The sequence below is a fragment of the Sturnus vulgaris genome, chromosome 3 (genome assembly GCF_052056855.1).
Source record: "Sturnus vulgaris isolate bStuVul1 chromosome 3, bStuVul1.hap1, whole genome shotgun sequence".
NCBI classification, from domain to species: domain Eukaryota; kingdom Metazoa; phylum Chordata; class Aves; order Passeriformes; family Sturnidae; genus Sturnus; species Sturnus vulgaris.
Window position 1 is genome coordinate 73812895 of NC_142245.1, and position 15138 is coordinate 73828032.

At 33.0% G+C, this 15138-nt stretch overlaps 1 protein-coding gene across 5 annotated transcripts in view; it reads right to left on the reverse strand.

The window, feature by feature from the left end:
- The window catches only part of GRIK2 (glutamate ionotropic receptor kainate type subunit 2), a 358831-nt gene that overhangs the window by 86643 nt on the left and 257050 nt on the right, over nt 1-15138 (reverse strand). For all 5 annotated transcript variants that reach the window (XM_088161975.1, XM_014880418.2, XM_088161972.1 and 2 more), the window contains 2 exons: nt 7961-8079; nt 4027-4244 (listed from right to left, as the gene is read on the reverse strand). In XM_088161975.1, the coding sequence (XP_088018101.1) occupies nt 4027-4244; nt 7961-8079 (337 nt within the window). The remainder of the gene's footprint in view (nt 1-4026; nt 4245-7960; nt 8080-15138) is intronic.

The following is a 15138-nucleotide window of genomic DNA, read 5'->3' on the forward strand; positions in this document are numbered from 1 at the left end:
TATTCACAATGAATTAGCTGAGCAGACCCACCAGGCACATAATGGACTTGTAAAATTATTTCCTTTCCATGCTCAGACCAGATAAGCAGATCTTAAGAGGAGAGAGAGCACTGAAATTTTCCTTTGCTTTCTGGCTTCTGAAAGAGTTGTAATTCATGTTTCTCAGACCTAGAGGAGGCATGAGATGAAGGACCTAGTAAAATCCTGAAGACAACATTCTCCTTTTTCATCAAAGCTATTTCACAAGGATATTTGACTCACAAGGGTAACAACACTTTCAACATATATCCCAGGTGCTCTCCAAGATTTTACCTTCAGGAGGTTTTAATCCAGAAGCTAACTTGCTTGTCTGATGCCCATTTAGGTTCCCCTTTATGGCTGGTTCTTTTGTTTTAGCACTATACAGCTTTGGCCATGCTCCAAAGATTTTTTTTAAGAAAATAATTCAATGGACTGCTATACAGCTAATTTATGCAGAAATTACTGTCAGTCTTGTGGGCAGCTACCAAGCCTCATTGTGATTTGAACTAATAACTATTACAAAGATATGATAATTTCATTTTACATGAGCAAACCATCTGGTGCCTTTATATCTTGTTGTAACACAGCACCACTGTTTTACTCAATCCACTCTCATTAAAACAAGAACAAAGTAGATAAGGATAAGCAAACACACATGATAAACTTATCCTCTCAACTGTCTTTGTGCAACCTCTACACCCCAGAACTCACATCCTCTTAGATTTTTGAAGTACAGGAGTACTACTAAAATCTAATCTGACCTCCTGTATAATGAAGGCTACCTGTTTCATCGAGACCTCTAAATCAAAAGAACAATCTTGGGCTGTGCTGTGTCTATCTTCCTCATAATGGCTGCTTCTGATGGATGAATCCAGCCCACTCCTAGATAAGTTATACCAGTGGTTAATGACTCTTACTCTTAAAAATATGCACCTTATTTCTAGCCTGAATTTGCCTAACTTCAGCTATGAAACATTGGATCTCATTATGCCTTTTTCTGCTAGATTAGCGAGTCATCTACTGTCAAAAGTCTCATTCCCATTAAGGCACTTGCAAACCATGATCAAGTCACCTCTTAACCTTCTCTTCAGCAGATTAAACAGACAGATCTTTAGCCTCTAACTGCAATGCTTATTTTCAGACCTACAGTAATTCTTTCACCTTTAATGAACTCTTTCCAATTTTAAGCATATTTTCAAAGTGTGATCACCAGAACAGGACACAGAAGTTCATTAGTATTTTCCTTAATGCCATACAAAAAGTCACTTCCTACTTTGTATTCAGTTATCTATATATCAGAGAATATAATATATACAATTTAAAACTGTTTTATCAGACTCTTGTGCTTAAGTGTTTTTTTGTATTTTTTAGCATTCTCTATGAGATATAAAATTATAGCAGTACCTTGTACTGCAATTCCACTTAAAGTCTTATTTTTAAATATTTTATTGCATTTTCACTTTCCTATATGTAAGGAAATTACATTCCTGAATCAGCTTTTGCAGAATAGAAGTATGTTTTGAAAACATGCAGATGTTGACCAGAAATTATAGTACTTTATTTCCTGATAACTCCACATGATTAGGTAAAAATACTTAATTTTACCAGGAAGTTCTCTATTAAAGACCCTATATATATGTTTTGGTTTATCTTTCATGGAATACATATGTAATTAATCTACATTCCTTACACAGGTGGCTCTAGTGAACAGCATTTACATCGAGAAAACCCTAATGCTCTCCTGGACACTCCTTCAGACACCGAATGAAACAAATAGGATTGTATAGTTTTCATTTACTTTTTTATTTAAGCATGATTTTCACTTATTGATAATCTGCAACAACAGATGTAGCTTGTCTAATGCTTAATTTTAAATTAATTTCATTAGGTAAATTAAATACATTAAAAATAAAAATATTAATAGTAGTAGCAAATAATATAAATTAAATTATTACTAGATGAGATAGGAAATAACACAAAAATATTTCAAATCAGTTGTAACAATTCTTAATTATTGGTTCAATTTCATGTCATAAAGCACTTGCTAATCATAATCTGTTCACAAAAAGTCCAGAAAATATATGTCTTCAATAGAATAAACCTTAATTTGACCTAAAATGTATATCAGCTGAACAAAGAAATCCTATGTTTTCTTACAATTTCTTTTTTTCACTTGTAGTGAAGGAGGAGAATTCATTAATGTAAAAAAGATAATATTAAATTATGTGATCTGACATCCTAAATCTGTTATGTTTATGTCTAGGTTATTTCAACTGCAAATAAAAATCTTCAGATGTAAAGAATGTGAAAATGCTAATTCATTAGATGCAAGGCCTCTCTAGTTCTTGGATACAACATATTAGATAATCACAAAATATATCTAGACAAATGTGAAAACAGAAGAATAAAGAGCAGAAAGGAATCATTGTGCAGAAAAGGGAATACTATACTAACATGCAGAGGGAAAAATGTCCAGAGAAAGAGAACAGTCTCTGTGCACTTAGAAAAACCACATTAGGGACATTTAAAAAAAAAAAAAAAAAAAAAAAAAAAAAAAAAGGAATAATAAAATTAAGTATGGGGAGGAAAAGTAAAAATTTAAAGTTGCTTCCTAGTATTTCACTGTCCACAGTTTGAATCTGAAGTAGAATTAGACCAAAATTTTCTGCCATACTAAAATTAAGTTAAATCCCTATAGTGTTTTCTGGTAATTCAATAATACTTTGTGCTATTTCTTTATGTCTCAAGTCAAAAATAATTTTGACTCTTTTAAAAAGCTCTGTCTTTAAGCTTTCAATGTTGTTGCTTTTCATTGCTTCACATATTTCCTGACATGAAGAGATCTCTAACTGATTAGTTACTTCTATCAATTTCATCAGCTCCTTTTCCAGTGAGTATTCTGAGGAGAATGGTCAGAACATTCCCAGTGCATGCTTTAAGTTAAGCAGCCTGAAGCATTCTGAAATATTGGAGTTGAACCATTTTTATTTCCAAGCAGAAGCTGAAAGCCTTAGAAACTATTTATTTTTAAAATTAAAACTATTTTTACACTTTGATTTGGTACAAGGCCTGTGTTCATAAGATTAAATAGAGATTATTTAGCCTTGATATGTATACAAATTTTGTGCTTTCTGAATTTCTTGAGAGAAACTGAGCACACAGTCTTCAATTTCTGTACCAGTTTAAAAGCTACATTGGTCCTCAGTTTACTGATTACAAATGCCAATGTAGAGCTTTAGGTGATAGCACAGTAACTATTAAAACTAGACTATATTACACAAAAGTCTTCAGAAATTGCCAAAGATCAGGCAGATATTGTTAAACATCTCTCTGAAGATCTGAGACAACTCTGTGCTATCCAACATAAGGAGTTAGAGAAACAAGCCATCTTCTCTCCCTTCATAAATATCTATCACTAATTTAAATCTGCTAAATACCTAATGAACCCAGACAGGAAATATTTTCCTCTCAGTATGGCACTTCACTAATATTTCAAATTGAATTATCTTAGTAGCAGGTTAAAAGGAACAGAAAAACAGATAATCTGAGCTTTTTATATGGACTGAAAATTTCATTCAAAAGTTTCTCAAAATTATGAAGTCCAAAAAGTTTTCCACAGTAGAGCCACTAATATCCTTAGTGTTTCTTGAGTAAAGACTACAATCAAATATAATGCTGCTGAATTAAAACTAAATTTTAATATGACAAAGCTTAATCTCATACACAGCTATGAAAGATCTGAACAAAGCATTCAGGTTTCTTCATGTACTTCACTACCATAAATTCAATTCTCTAAAATAAAATAATCAAATACACTTTTTCTTTTCTGTGAGAGATTTTTCGTTCGATTCCTTTGTTATCTTTTTAATCATATTAAAAAAAAAAAAAGTTTTCACTTGTTTTTAACAGTATGAGGAATCGTACTAGTTGCCTCTCAGCAAGGTGTAAAAGTTTTCCCCCAAATATCAGGATATAACATCTTCTCAAACAGAATATAAAACTTACCTTGAAAAAAGTCATGGTTGCTCCGTCTTCAACTGCCCCATACTCTATCTTTGTCTGCTTGGCCAAATCATCAGCAGAATCAATAGGGGACTCCATACGTTCCACTGTCAGAAAGGCGGCTAGGTTAGCAGTGTACGAGGAAATGATGATAAGTGTGAAAAACCACCAAATGCCTCCCACTATCCTGGTGGAGAGGGCCTTAGGCATGAGCTCAGAACCTAACGAAAACCAGGGGAGAAAGGTGAAACGGATGCACAGAAAACAATTAATAAGTGTTCAGCACTTTTTGTCACAGTGGGGAGATGGTATCACTGTGCAAAAAAATCTTAAAGCTACAGGTTTACATGTACTGCTTGTACAAACAGACACAACTGAAATTCAAAATAACTGGTTAAACTTATAAAGACAGATCTTTTTGGAGAATCAAAATATAGTAATGGGAGATTCAGTGATCAGTGCCATTTTAAAATTTCTAAACATGTATATATAAATATACCAATACAAAGAAAGCAATTTCTTCAACTTGCTTTCCAGAAAGACTAAGCAATTGATGAAGGTACAAAATGTGAAATAAAGGATTTTGGATCTGAAAAACAAAATCTTAAATCTATTATAAATACACTTTTGAGTTTTGTCATTCCCATTGCTGTAAAAGATAGTTTATTAAATGTTTAGATATATAAAAAATTTAATATCTCCCATCTCTATGTTTAGCCCCACAATTTCATATAAATATGAGTGGCTATGCTACACACTTCAATTTAATAAAATAGCAATAAAAATATTAGACTTCTATGCATAAACTAGATAAAGATAGATTATAATGCATTGCTGGAGTTGCCTGCTCATGGCACTAAAGAATGGAGGAGGGACAGACACTGTATAGTAATTTGCATAATTTTTAATGCTAATTTAGAGCCTAATGAGAGAAATTGAAGCACATAAACTCCTCTTGTGTCTAATTAGTAAAAATAGGAATAAATTAAATCACTGTAATATAGAATTACAAATATTTATTATAAATGAGCATGTATGGAATTTTTTCCATAATGTTATAATTGAATGAAATGAAATTTCTGATGATGTCAAATAAACAATTTCTAGCTCCATTTTAAGAACTTTATGTGAGATCATTTAGAAGCATCTGGAAACTTATTTTCCAGGAAACAGTTTCATCATATCCACTATACCATTGTATCAAAACAACCGCTTTTTGTTAATTGGTTACTATGTTTGCTCTTAAATATCCTGGGTAAAATGGAATGAAGGCAAGATGGACTATTTTATTCCCGTTAAATTTTAGTGCTTATATTGAATTAGTTAAGGAACTGGTCCAGCAAGGTAACACATCTTCATATAGGTGAAAGATTATGTCAAACTTCCAAACTCAATGAAAAAATAAATAAAAAAAAAGAACAGGACTGGGAGGGGGAGGGAGGGAAGAAGAAAACAAAAGAAAAGTTTAAAAAGAAGTGGTATCATAACTGGACTACTGTATTCAAAAACAGCCCATCTTACCCTGCAGTTCATCTTACCCTTGCTGTTTCAAACAAAAAAGGCTGACAGACTTGGACATGACAGCCAACTCCAGCTCCAGACTCTGCCTAGAATTCTGCAAGGGAAAAAGTAGAAAAGTACCTGTCTGATGTAGTTGCTCCTAGGCCCTGTTAGACACCTAGACACCATAACACTAAGAGATTTCCCAACAAGCCCGCTATCATGAACTCTTTTTAACTGTTCTCATTCCATTTTAAAAACCAACACCAGTAAAGTCAGATAGGACTGGAAAGGAAAGAAGAGTGGAGACATTCGCCGCAGTTCCCCCAGTTCCCACCGCTCATACCTTACCAAGGACTGAAATCGAGTGCCACCTGGGCCCATGAAACAGAGCCTGGTCAGGGGCTGACTGTCATGTACCCAAGGTAACGGCATGTCCTGCACTATATCCCACAGTTTCCTGGGAGCGAGAGGTGCCAGCAAGACATGTATGAGTTTCCTCTATCATGTATCCTCCAGCACTAAGCAAATCTTTTGTAAAGAAGCAGAACTTAATATGGCCGTGGCCCAAGCATTTCTATGTTATTTCTAGTGGAAAGTTATTGCTATTAGGTGAGAACTTCTAAAAGCCTACTTTTAGATGACTTTAGGTTTTTGAAAATTTTTTAAAGCAATCATCAAAATCAAGACTGATACTGCATCCTTAAAATGGTACCTTTAAGGTTTATTAAAGGATGAACGAAGTAAAGGTAAAATAATATAAGGCAAGGACAGAGGGTCAGCCTTAATTCTGAAAAACTATATTTCCTTCAAGGAAAACTATTATCCTCCAAATATATCTTTTAAAATGAAGGTTAAGGCTTTTTTCTATTTTGATTCTCAAAAACAATGTTTAGATGTTACTGACTAAAATACCTTTTTCTTGAAAAAAGATAATGTGAAAATTTAAACTGCTTTTTCCATTCTCCAGAAATATGAAGAAGCATACAGCCACATAGGAAATAAAACTCAGCATTGACAGAGATTCCAACAATCCTGAGAACTGTGAATGGAATTCAAAATACCTTCTTTCATTTAGCATCCCTTTTTATGATAGCTTGCTTAAAAGCAATCATTATCTCACAAACATGTATTTGGCATTTGTGCCTCAACTATATAATTTCTTCATATGTATACTGACAACCTTGTTGATAGTAAACACTTAGCCAACTATAGATGTATTTTTATTTCTGATTTGAAATCCTGATTTCTTTTTACCCATTAATTTATGTTTTTCTGAGCACGGTACTCTTTTTGCTGAGGCATTAGAGATTTTTTAAGCCTACCAACATGATATATGACAGAATATTTACTGCAGTTACAGGAAAGCTTCATGAAATTTGATGAGTTAAAACCAGGATTTATTTATAGCTGGTGCACTTATAATGGGAAGCTTTAAAAATGATTTCTCAGGTATATCCATTAAAACGACTCTATCAATATGCACTTTTTCCTGCCAACATATTCTTTGATTTTTTGGGGGATATGCAATGATTATTATTCCAGAAAGAAAAGTCATTCCTTTTAATGGCTCTTTAACAGGACTAACAATCTTTTGTATTACGCTGTACTGCCCAGTGAAATGTCAGAGCAAAAACTGAATCTGTGCTACTCAAATGTGTCTGATATTATATGACTGTATTCAAATCCTTCTGGAAAAGGATAATAAAATGGTGATATATTTTAATAGATCTATATATTTGGTATGCTTTCAAAATAAGAGGAATATGGCAAGGAAATTACAGATTTTTAAGAATGTGCTTAAGCATTTTACTAAGACAGTTATAGTTAAAACTGGTAGCTGGTTTCACTCTGAGCAATAGGACTACACAGCTGCCAATTTTATTGTCAGCAGTGGCATCAATTTCTCAGTGATTGTTGAATCTAGATTCTTTATTTAAATCTTTAAGAATGGTCATTTTGATTTTAAAAATATAAAATATGGCTGGACAGGATTAAATCTCCTATATTATTTTATTTTACAGGTTCTAGCTACTAGATAAAATCTTTCTGTGGGCTAAAGGTTTCTAAACCAAAATTAAACAAGTTATAGATTTTTACATTATATTCTTATCTGACGAAGATATATTCTTTTTTAGGTTGTTTAAATGGAGGGTTTTTTAGGTAATGGACAGATTAGCTCATTTAATTATGCATTAAGGGTTACCTGTTTAGGAAATAAATCATATGACTATGCTGTACTTTTTTAAGCTTTAAATTTTTTATCAGTTTTCAGTCTGATTCTTAAGGTGTTGGGAATGACTGGATAATCATAAAAAGCTGGTTTATGGCTACATGCACAGAGGCACCCATGCAAGTGACTTGCACCAGAGAGCTGTTACCCCCAGCAAAAAGTGGGACATGGTGCCCAAGAGAAAGAGCAGACTGAGTCGTATACCTTGCTGCATGAGAGCTCCAACTCCAAACCAGAAACTATTTAGCAAGGTAAAATTGTTTTCCACCACGTCTGAATCAGGGTTGCAAGGATGTGGATTATACCACTCATAGGGACTAAACCTGTGGTAATTGACAGAAAAAAAAGAACAGATTTAAAATGCAGCCATCACAAAGTCTATCCAGCAAATCTGCTGCAAAAGAAAAAGAAAAACAAGAGAGGTTATAAGGAAAATAGTGATTGAAAGTTTTTACAGTGTGATTGCATTATACTTAACAGCAATATTAAAAGAAAAAACAATCTTGAAGATTAACATTCTTAACCATTGTTGATACTAATGCAGTTGCATACAGATTGGCTCTAAAAGGTTCCAAGTGCCACCTGTAAACATCAAAGAACTTATTCTTCTATTGACACAAATAGAATTAGAGAAATTTGATCCCATTTAGGATTAAGTTCTTATAACCACTGTGTCAGTATTTTGCATCTTGAAAGAAAATTAATATGTGTTAAATCACAGAAACTAGAAAAAAATACATCAGGCAAAATGGTTTTTTTAATCAAAATTACAAATAATGAATATAGCAGCAAATAAATAGTTAGCAGTAAATGTGGCATTGTTAACCACCAAACAAGGGCAATAAACACTATAATTCACAGAAAAAAAAAATACTATTAAAGGAATTGCATCCTGTCCTGTGAGGTGCACAGTAGCATCCCTGGAAAGGTTTTCCAAAAGAAGCTGGGGACACTCACAAGCACCTTGCAGGGCCAGGCTCTGAGAAAAGAAAAATAAGAAAAAGAAAAAGATAAACATAAAGGAAAAGACAAATTAATTATCTCAAAAGTAGATAGAACAGAGATAGTAAAAAGATGCATGAGTCTGGCAACAGATTACAAGCAGATTGTATGTTATTAATCTATTTTCATTCATAGCGTTGCAATTGCTGTGCATTATGAGTTTATATCTAAATACTATTTTATCAATTGTAGCTAAAACAAGCAAACATGTCTAGATAAATTATTCTTTGTTACAATTACTTTTGTAAAAAAATATTCTCTTTTCCTCATGATACTTTCGTAGAGCTTTAAATTTTCATTCCAATGTGAAGGATTATTCTAATCATTTAAAAGATTTAATCACCCTGCCTGGACTTGGAGGCACACTGTTGAGAGGGACTTTTATTTTATGCTTAAATCATATCTTCAAATCTTTGATAATGAATACAAGTTAATGCATAAGCATAATATATTTGAATGAAAAAAATGAAAATCACTGCAACACAGTAGAATGGAGCTAGCACAAGACACCAGCACAATAATTAAAGGTATTACAGTTTTTAATTATTAAATCAATATTAATGTATTTTCATAATTTCTCAAATCATTAAAGCCACTCTGTTAAAAACCCTCGGATAGGCAGCCTTTATGAAAGAACTTTTTTGATGTATCTTATAATCAAAGCTATCTGAATAATTCATCTGTCACTTTGAAAAATAGAATTTTCTTCACAATAATATTTCAAACACATTATAATACAGAAAATCAAATGTTCCACTTTGAAGTTCCTAATGTAATGTTAAAACACCTCTCTTCTTAGAAGTGTCTACTTGACAAAGAACTGTTTCATTTGGATCTCCAAAGTAATACTGATGTGTGTTCAAAAATGTTGATTGGGTTCTAATTAAACATTGTGACCTGTATTCATCTATTACTTTACAGTAAAACTAGATCAGAAGTTTACAGTCTCATTAAAAATTTAAGTATCTTTCATGTCATGTGGTTGTCAATCCAACAAAACCTGGAAACCAAGCACTCGGTGAAACTGAAGCAGGTTTTTATACTTTTGCTGAGAGATATTTGAAGATTGAATTGGAAAACACGTTTTTCTTGTGAGAACAATGTTTGCTAGACAAAGAAAACATATTTTTTATTTAAATATATATTCAATCATTATTTTTAGTGACTGTGACATTACTGAACAATCTTAAATCTAACTTGGTAATTTTACCTTTTTATTCTGATGGCTTATCTTATTTAATTATTTTTACATTATTTTGAAGCACAGAAAAATTGTCCATAGTTGTAAAAAAAGGAGGAAATAACCCACAATATGTACAAGAAGGCTTTGGGAAAAAGAAACAGTGCAGTGTGAGTACTATAATTTTAGAATTCTCTACTAATAAAGTAAGGAAAATTAATACTGACTTACTATGGATAAATATTATTCCTCCTTATTTTAAGGATGATCTATGATATTAGATTGTCAAGTGTAAAAATCATAAGGTATGTATCATTTATCTTTTTTTTTATGTACTACATATGTGTATAAGTTTCATGCTGTTTAGCTTATCTCAATAAATATTCATAAATCACAGGTTACAAGTTCACTAAGCAGGTTTTATAAGCCAGGATCCTGCTCAGGGCAATGTCCATTATTTCACAACAAGTCAGGTCTCAAAAATGCTCAAAGACAAGAATTCCACAACTTATTGGGAAAAATGTTCCCATGTTCAGTTATAATAACAATGATTTTTTTTCTTTAAGTCAAGCTAGAACTTCCCTTGTTTCCAAGTATAAAGAACACAATCATTTTGATCACCTGCTCTTATTAGAAAGTGACTGTTAGGAAAATGCCTTCTGCCTGATCCCAGAACTGCTCACAGTATTTAAATGTGGTATAATAAATTACATTACCAGAATAATCACTTTCCTTGATTAATGGACTACGTTCCTACTAATTTAAATGCAGAACAGTAGCTCAATCAAGAACAAGCATAAGGCAAAAAGACAACTTCAGTGAACAGATGCAATTTTCAAGATTGATTTTTCTGACCACTGATAACAGGTACTCTTCCCATTTACCTATTTCTATTAGTGTTTATTCTAACATTTCAGATACAGTCTCTTAATCTCTAATACCTTCAGGTGTCTGAAATACAAGACCTGAGTTCCAGCTGCTACTCACTGAAAACATACAAGTACTCTCCAGAAATTATCGCCTAGTGCAAATAATGTTTAAAATCAGCTATCTCAGCAATCCACAGGAAGGAAAGATTTGTGTTAAATCTAATTCTACTTTAAGAATATACCATGATATTAGAAATTAAAATTAGTATGCCCAATGATCAGACAGATCTACTTCAGAACTGCAAATTATTTGAGACAGACTATAATTTATTATACTGTGTATTCACACAACTTTTGAAATAAGTATAGAAGCCCAGAACACAAGTGATCTTATGTGTGTGTCTCAAACACTTAAATAGCCATGGAGCCAACCAAGGGTTATTGGTAAGAACATGTTGTGGGAAAGAACGTGATGTGACTGGAGAATGGGTACATTGGAGATACGGCAACATTTTCTGGGACAAATGTCCTTGTTCTGGCTCCTGGAAATAAGCACAACAGAGTACAGTTCAAGCACATGACAGAGGTCAAGAAGTAGGCAAAGACTATTGATCAAAGGCTTACCTAGTACAGATGGATCAAGACAACCAAAGACATCCACATCCCTCAAACCTATTTTCAGAAAGGTCTGGAAGAGCAATCTGAACCTGATAACTAATTTGCGTAGAAAGCAAGAAACTTGTCTCCAGAGTGGGAAAACATAGCAATAAAAAGATACATCCATGATGCTCAGTGGTGCCCACAGCACCCTGGACACCTTACCAGGCTAGATCAGTACTGGAGCCAGGACTGGTGATCTTTTTAGGCTCCTTGAGCCTGTTTAATTTCAGAACCTGTCATAATATTAACTGTGATCCACTGCTAGCATTTCTGCTTCTCTTTATATTTAGGAGCTTGATTTTGTGCATTCCTGTGACAGACAGTCCTGTGATGTTACAAGATTCTCTTAATTCTTGACCTGTAGGCACTCAATCCTCCCCTCCAGTGTTCAGTTTGAGACAAACTTTGGAAGAGACATGACTTATTCTGGATATACTAGAGCAGTTTCTACAGTTTTGGTCTGTAAATGAAAACACAGTCTTATCGAGAGGGACTCAGTCTAGACGGCCTTAGATATGATTGTAGATACGGGGTTTTGGACACCCACTATGCTCAAAGCAGTACATCCTGACATACACTGACTGCTGCTTTCACTTGCTTTCATAAAAGGTGTGGTCTAGCATGTTCTATACAAATCAACTCTATTCAAAGCTGCTGAGAATGTGTAAAGGGTACCCTCCACCAATTTCAATAGTTCTCAAATCAAAACCCGTCAGTTTATCTCTGATGAGAGTATGAAGATAGTATTATGTTATGAATGCAAATTAGTAGATATGCTTAATACAGACTGTAACATCTGGAGATAAAGACATTTTTAATTTAAGCTGTATCTTCTGGAGGGCAATGCAACTTGTTAAAAAGAGCAGAAAACCCAAATCTGCAATTTAGAGAGAAAATGGACTAGTGGAGTAATATTTATAATTCCATTTTCATTATACCCAAACACAGCTGCCTAGGAATATTACACAGAACTGAATTTAAACCAGTAGGGACACTCCTTGTGGGATAAAGACTGCTTGGACCCATTAGTAGTATATATAGGCCATTTCAAGTTGTGTGTGTTTTTTTCAGATATTTGCAAATCAGGTATCAAGTACTGTCATTCAATCATATTCAGCATGTTACCTGTTAAATTCTTATAGAGTACTTCTCCAGAAAGTTCAAGTCAGCTTTTTTTTTCTTTTTGTTTTTATTTTTTCTAATTACTTTATTTTTATTTGTTATTTTACTTTTTTCCCCTCAAGATCAAAAAAGTAAAACACAAGGGATTTTTAAAACACAAGTTGGTACTGAATATTTAACTAAAAATCCATGAGCATTATCAGCTACCATTATAGTGCCTGGACTTCAGTTCTTATTTAAAAATCCATACTGACAAAATTTTTCATCCTTATCTCTGACATGATGCTGCCTTCTGCTCTGAATAGGAGCTACATAACAACTGTGGAAAGGCTAAGAAAAGTCTATGTTCTACAAGATAGTTTGAAATTACAAGCCAAAATCAAATGCAATAAACATAATTCTTGGTCTGATGCAGTCAGATAGAATACTTCCCAATGCTCAAAGAAATATGAATATAAGCAGGGGAAATAAAATACGATTACAAAGAAGTATGATGCAAGTATAACTAAGGGACTAACGAGATTAATTACTGGTAGATGTGTTTAGTTTATTTAAATTAAATTATTTTCAATGATATTTCGAATACAATGCAACCATTGTATTATTTTAAATGAAAGTGTAAATAAATTAGGACCAAACGGCATTACAAAAATATTATCTAGAGCATGATGTGACCAACATATTCTGTATAACTCAGCAATATATGCCACAGACACAGCACAAAATTGCACTGTGCATATTATTCCAACATTATTCCAAACCTGTCAAATTTTCTCACTTTTCTCTGCATCAGGTCTATGAAGAAAAATAAAGAAAATATGATTACCCACTTACATGCACATAGACATCTCTTTTGCACAATCAGATCAAGGAGCAGACACTCAGGTTTCACTGCAAAACCATTAGCACAGATTTCACAAGCTGTAAGGCTTCATCTAATCACCAGAAATTGATAAATCAAAAGATTCTTATCCCATCTGCTTCATGAACTGATGAGCACACTGATCCAGTGCTGAATATTGCTGAACACAACAAACTATCAGCTCTAATCTTAGCTCTAGCAAATTACACATTCTCCCGTTCATTAGAGCAAAGTGTAAGAATAATTCTTCCAGTCACTGTTTTACAGGGTTCTGTGCAGTGCTACACCCTCAACCCATATCTTACTGCATAAGAACTGACAAATCACAATATTTCAAAACTTTTTCCAGAATATCCATTATACGAGATGGATGCGTTATTATAACTTAAGAATAAAACATGTTACTACTTCTCTTTATGAGATCCTCCATTTATTTTTTTCCGAAATTATGGCTTTAGAAAAACTGTGATTTTTGTTCGGCTCCTTCACTGTCTCACCTCGTGTCATTCATGGCCACACCTGATGACTTCTGGGCTGTAAACACAGACTGTTATTGCCTGCCCTGCTCAGATGCATTTCTCACTACAGCAATTGCCTTGCTTGCACTGTGGTAATCTTCCACATCATCTTCCCTCATATAGCTGTCATGTTTTGCTGCTTCCTGAAAAGAAGTAATAATCTAACACCCCTTTTATATACAAAAAAATCCCTCTCTATTGACTAGAAGTTCAACCTAATGTAAAGGACTTTTTACATTGCTAAACGAATACCTATAAGTCTTCTAAATTTAGATGACTCATTCAATTTAAAGTCTAGAAAGGCACAAGATTCATGTGTAAGTTCTATACAGACTTTACAGAATTTTGTTCTATACGTTTACCCCCTACACCTTTAAATTGGTTATAGGCACTATTATTTTTAAACATAAATAAGATCCTGTTAAATTCAATTGAGACAGAGATAAAATACAAATACATAACCTACTGCAGGATCAGACCAAAATCTTCATTATATGAATGAATATATCTTGTCCAATTTTATGCTACTTAAGCTTCCAGGCTAATATGAAAAAAAAAAAATAAAATGAAAGAAGACAAAAAAGACCAAACACAATTATCTTATAGGAAAATAATATAAAACTTATTTCATAAACTTCCACTATAAGCAACATGAATCATATAGGAGTAATATAACCTAGTAACAGGGAATACTTGGTGATTTTTGGAACCTGTCAATTTTTACTGCTGTATTAGCTACTAGACCTGCTCTAAAATCCAAAGAAATACAGGCTGGTGAGCTACAGAAATGCGTAGATAAGTCGTAGCTCAAATCAGAACCTAAATTATAAAGGTTGTTTTGTTTGAGGAAAATTACTTAAATAAATAAATTTAAATAAAATTAAATAAATAGTATAAAAATTCTTAACTAGGATATGAGAATTACAATAACTTTGTGATAGCTAAAAATTTGTTTTTACAGATGTGAATTAAAAGTTTATTAAAATCCATTATTATTCTGGACGAAAGACATAGTATATTACCACCACAATTAAAGATTAATGTATGATGGAAATAAGTATCAAAGATATACATATGACCTAATTTTTGAAGCACTAGTCAAGTTCCTATTGCTTAATTTATTATATATGCTGGTTTCAGCTCTTACATAACTTTTCAATTTCCAGAAC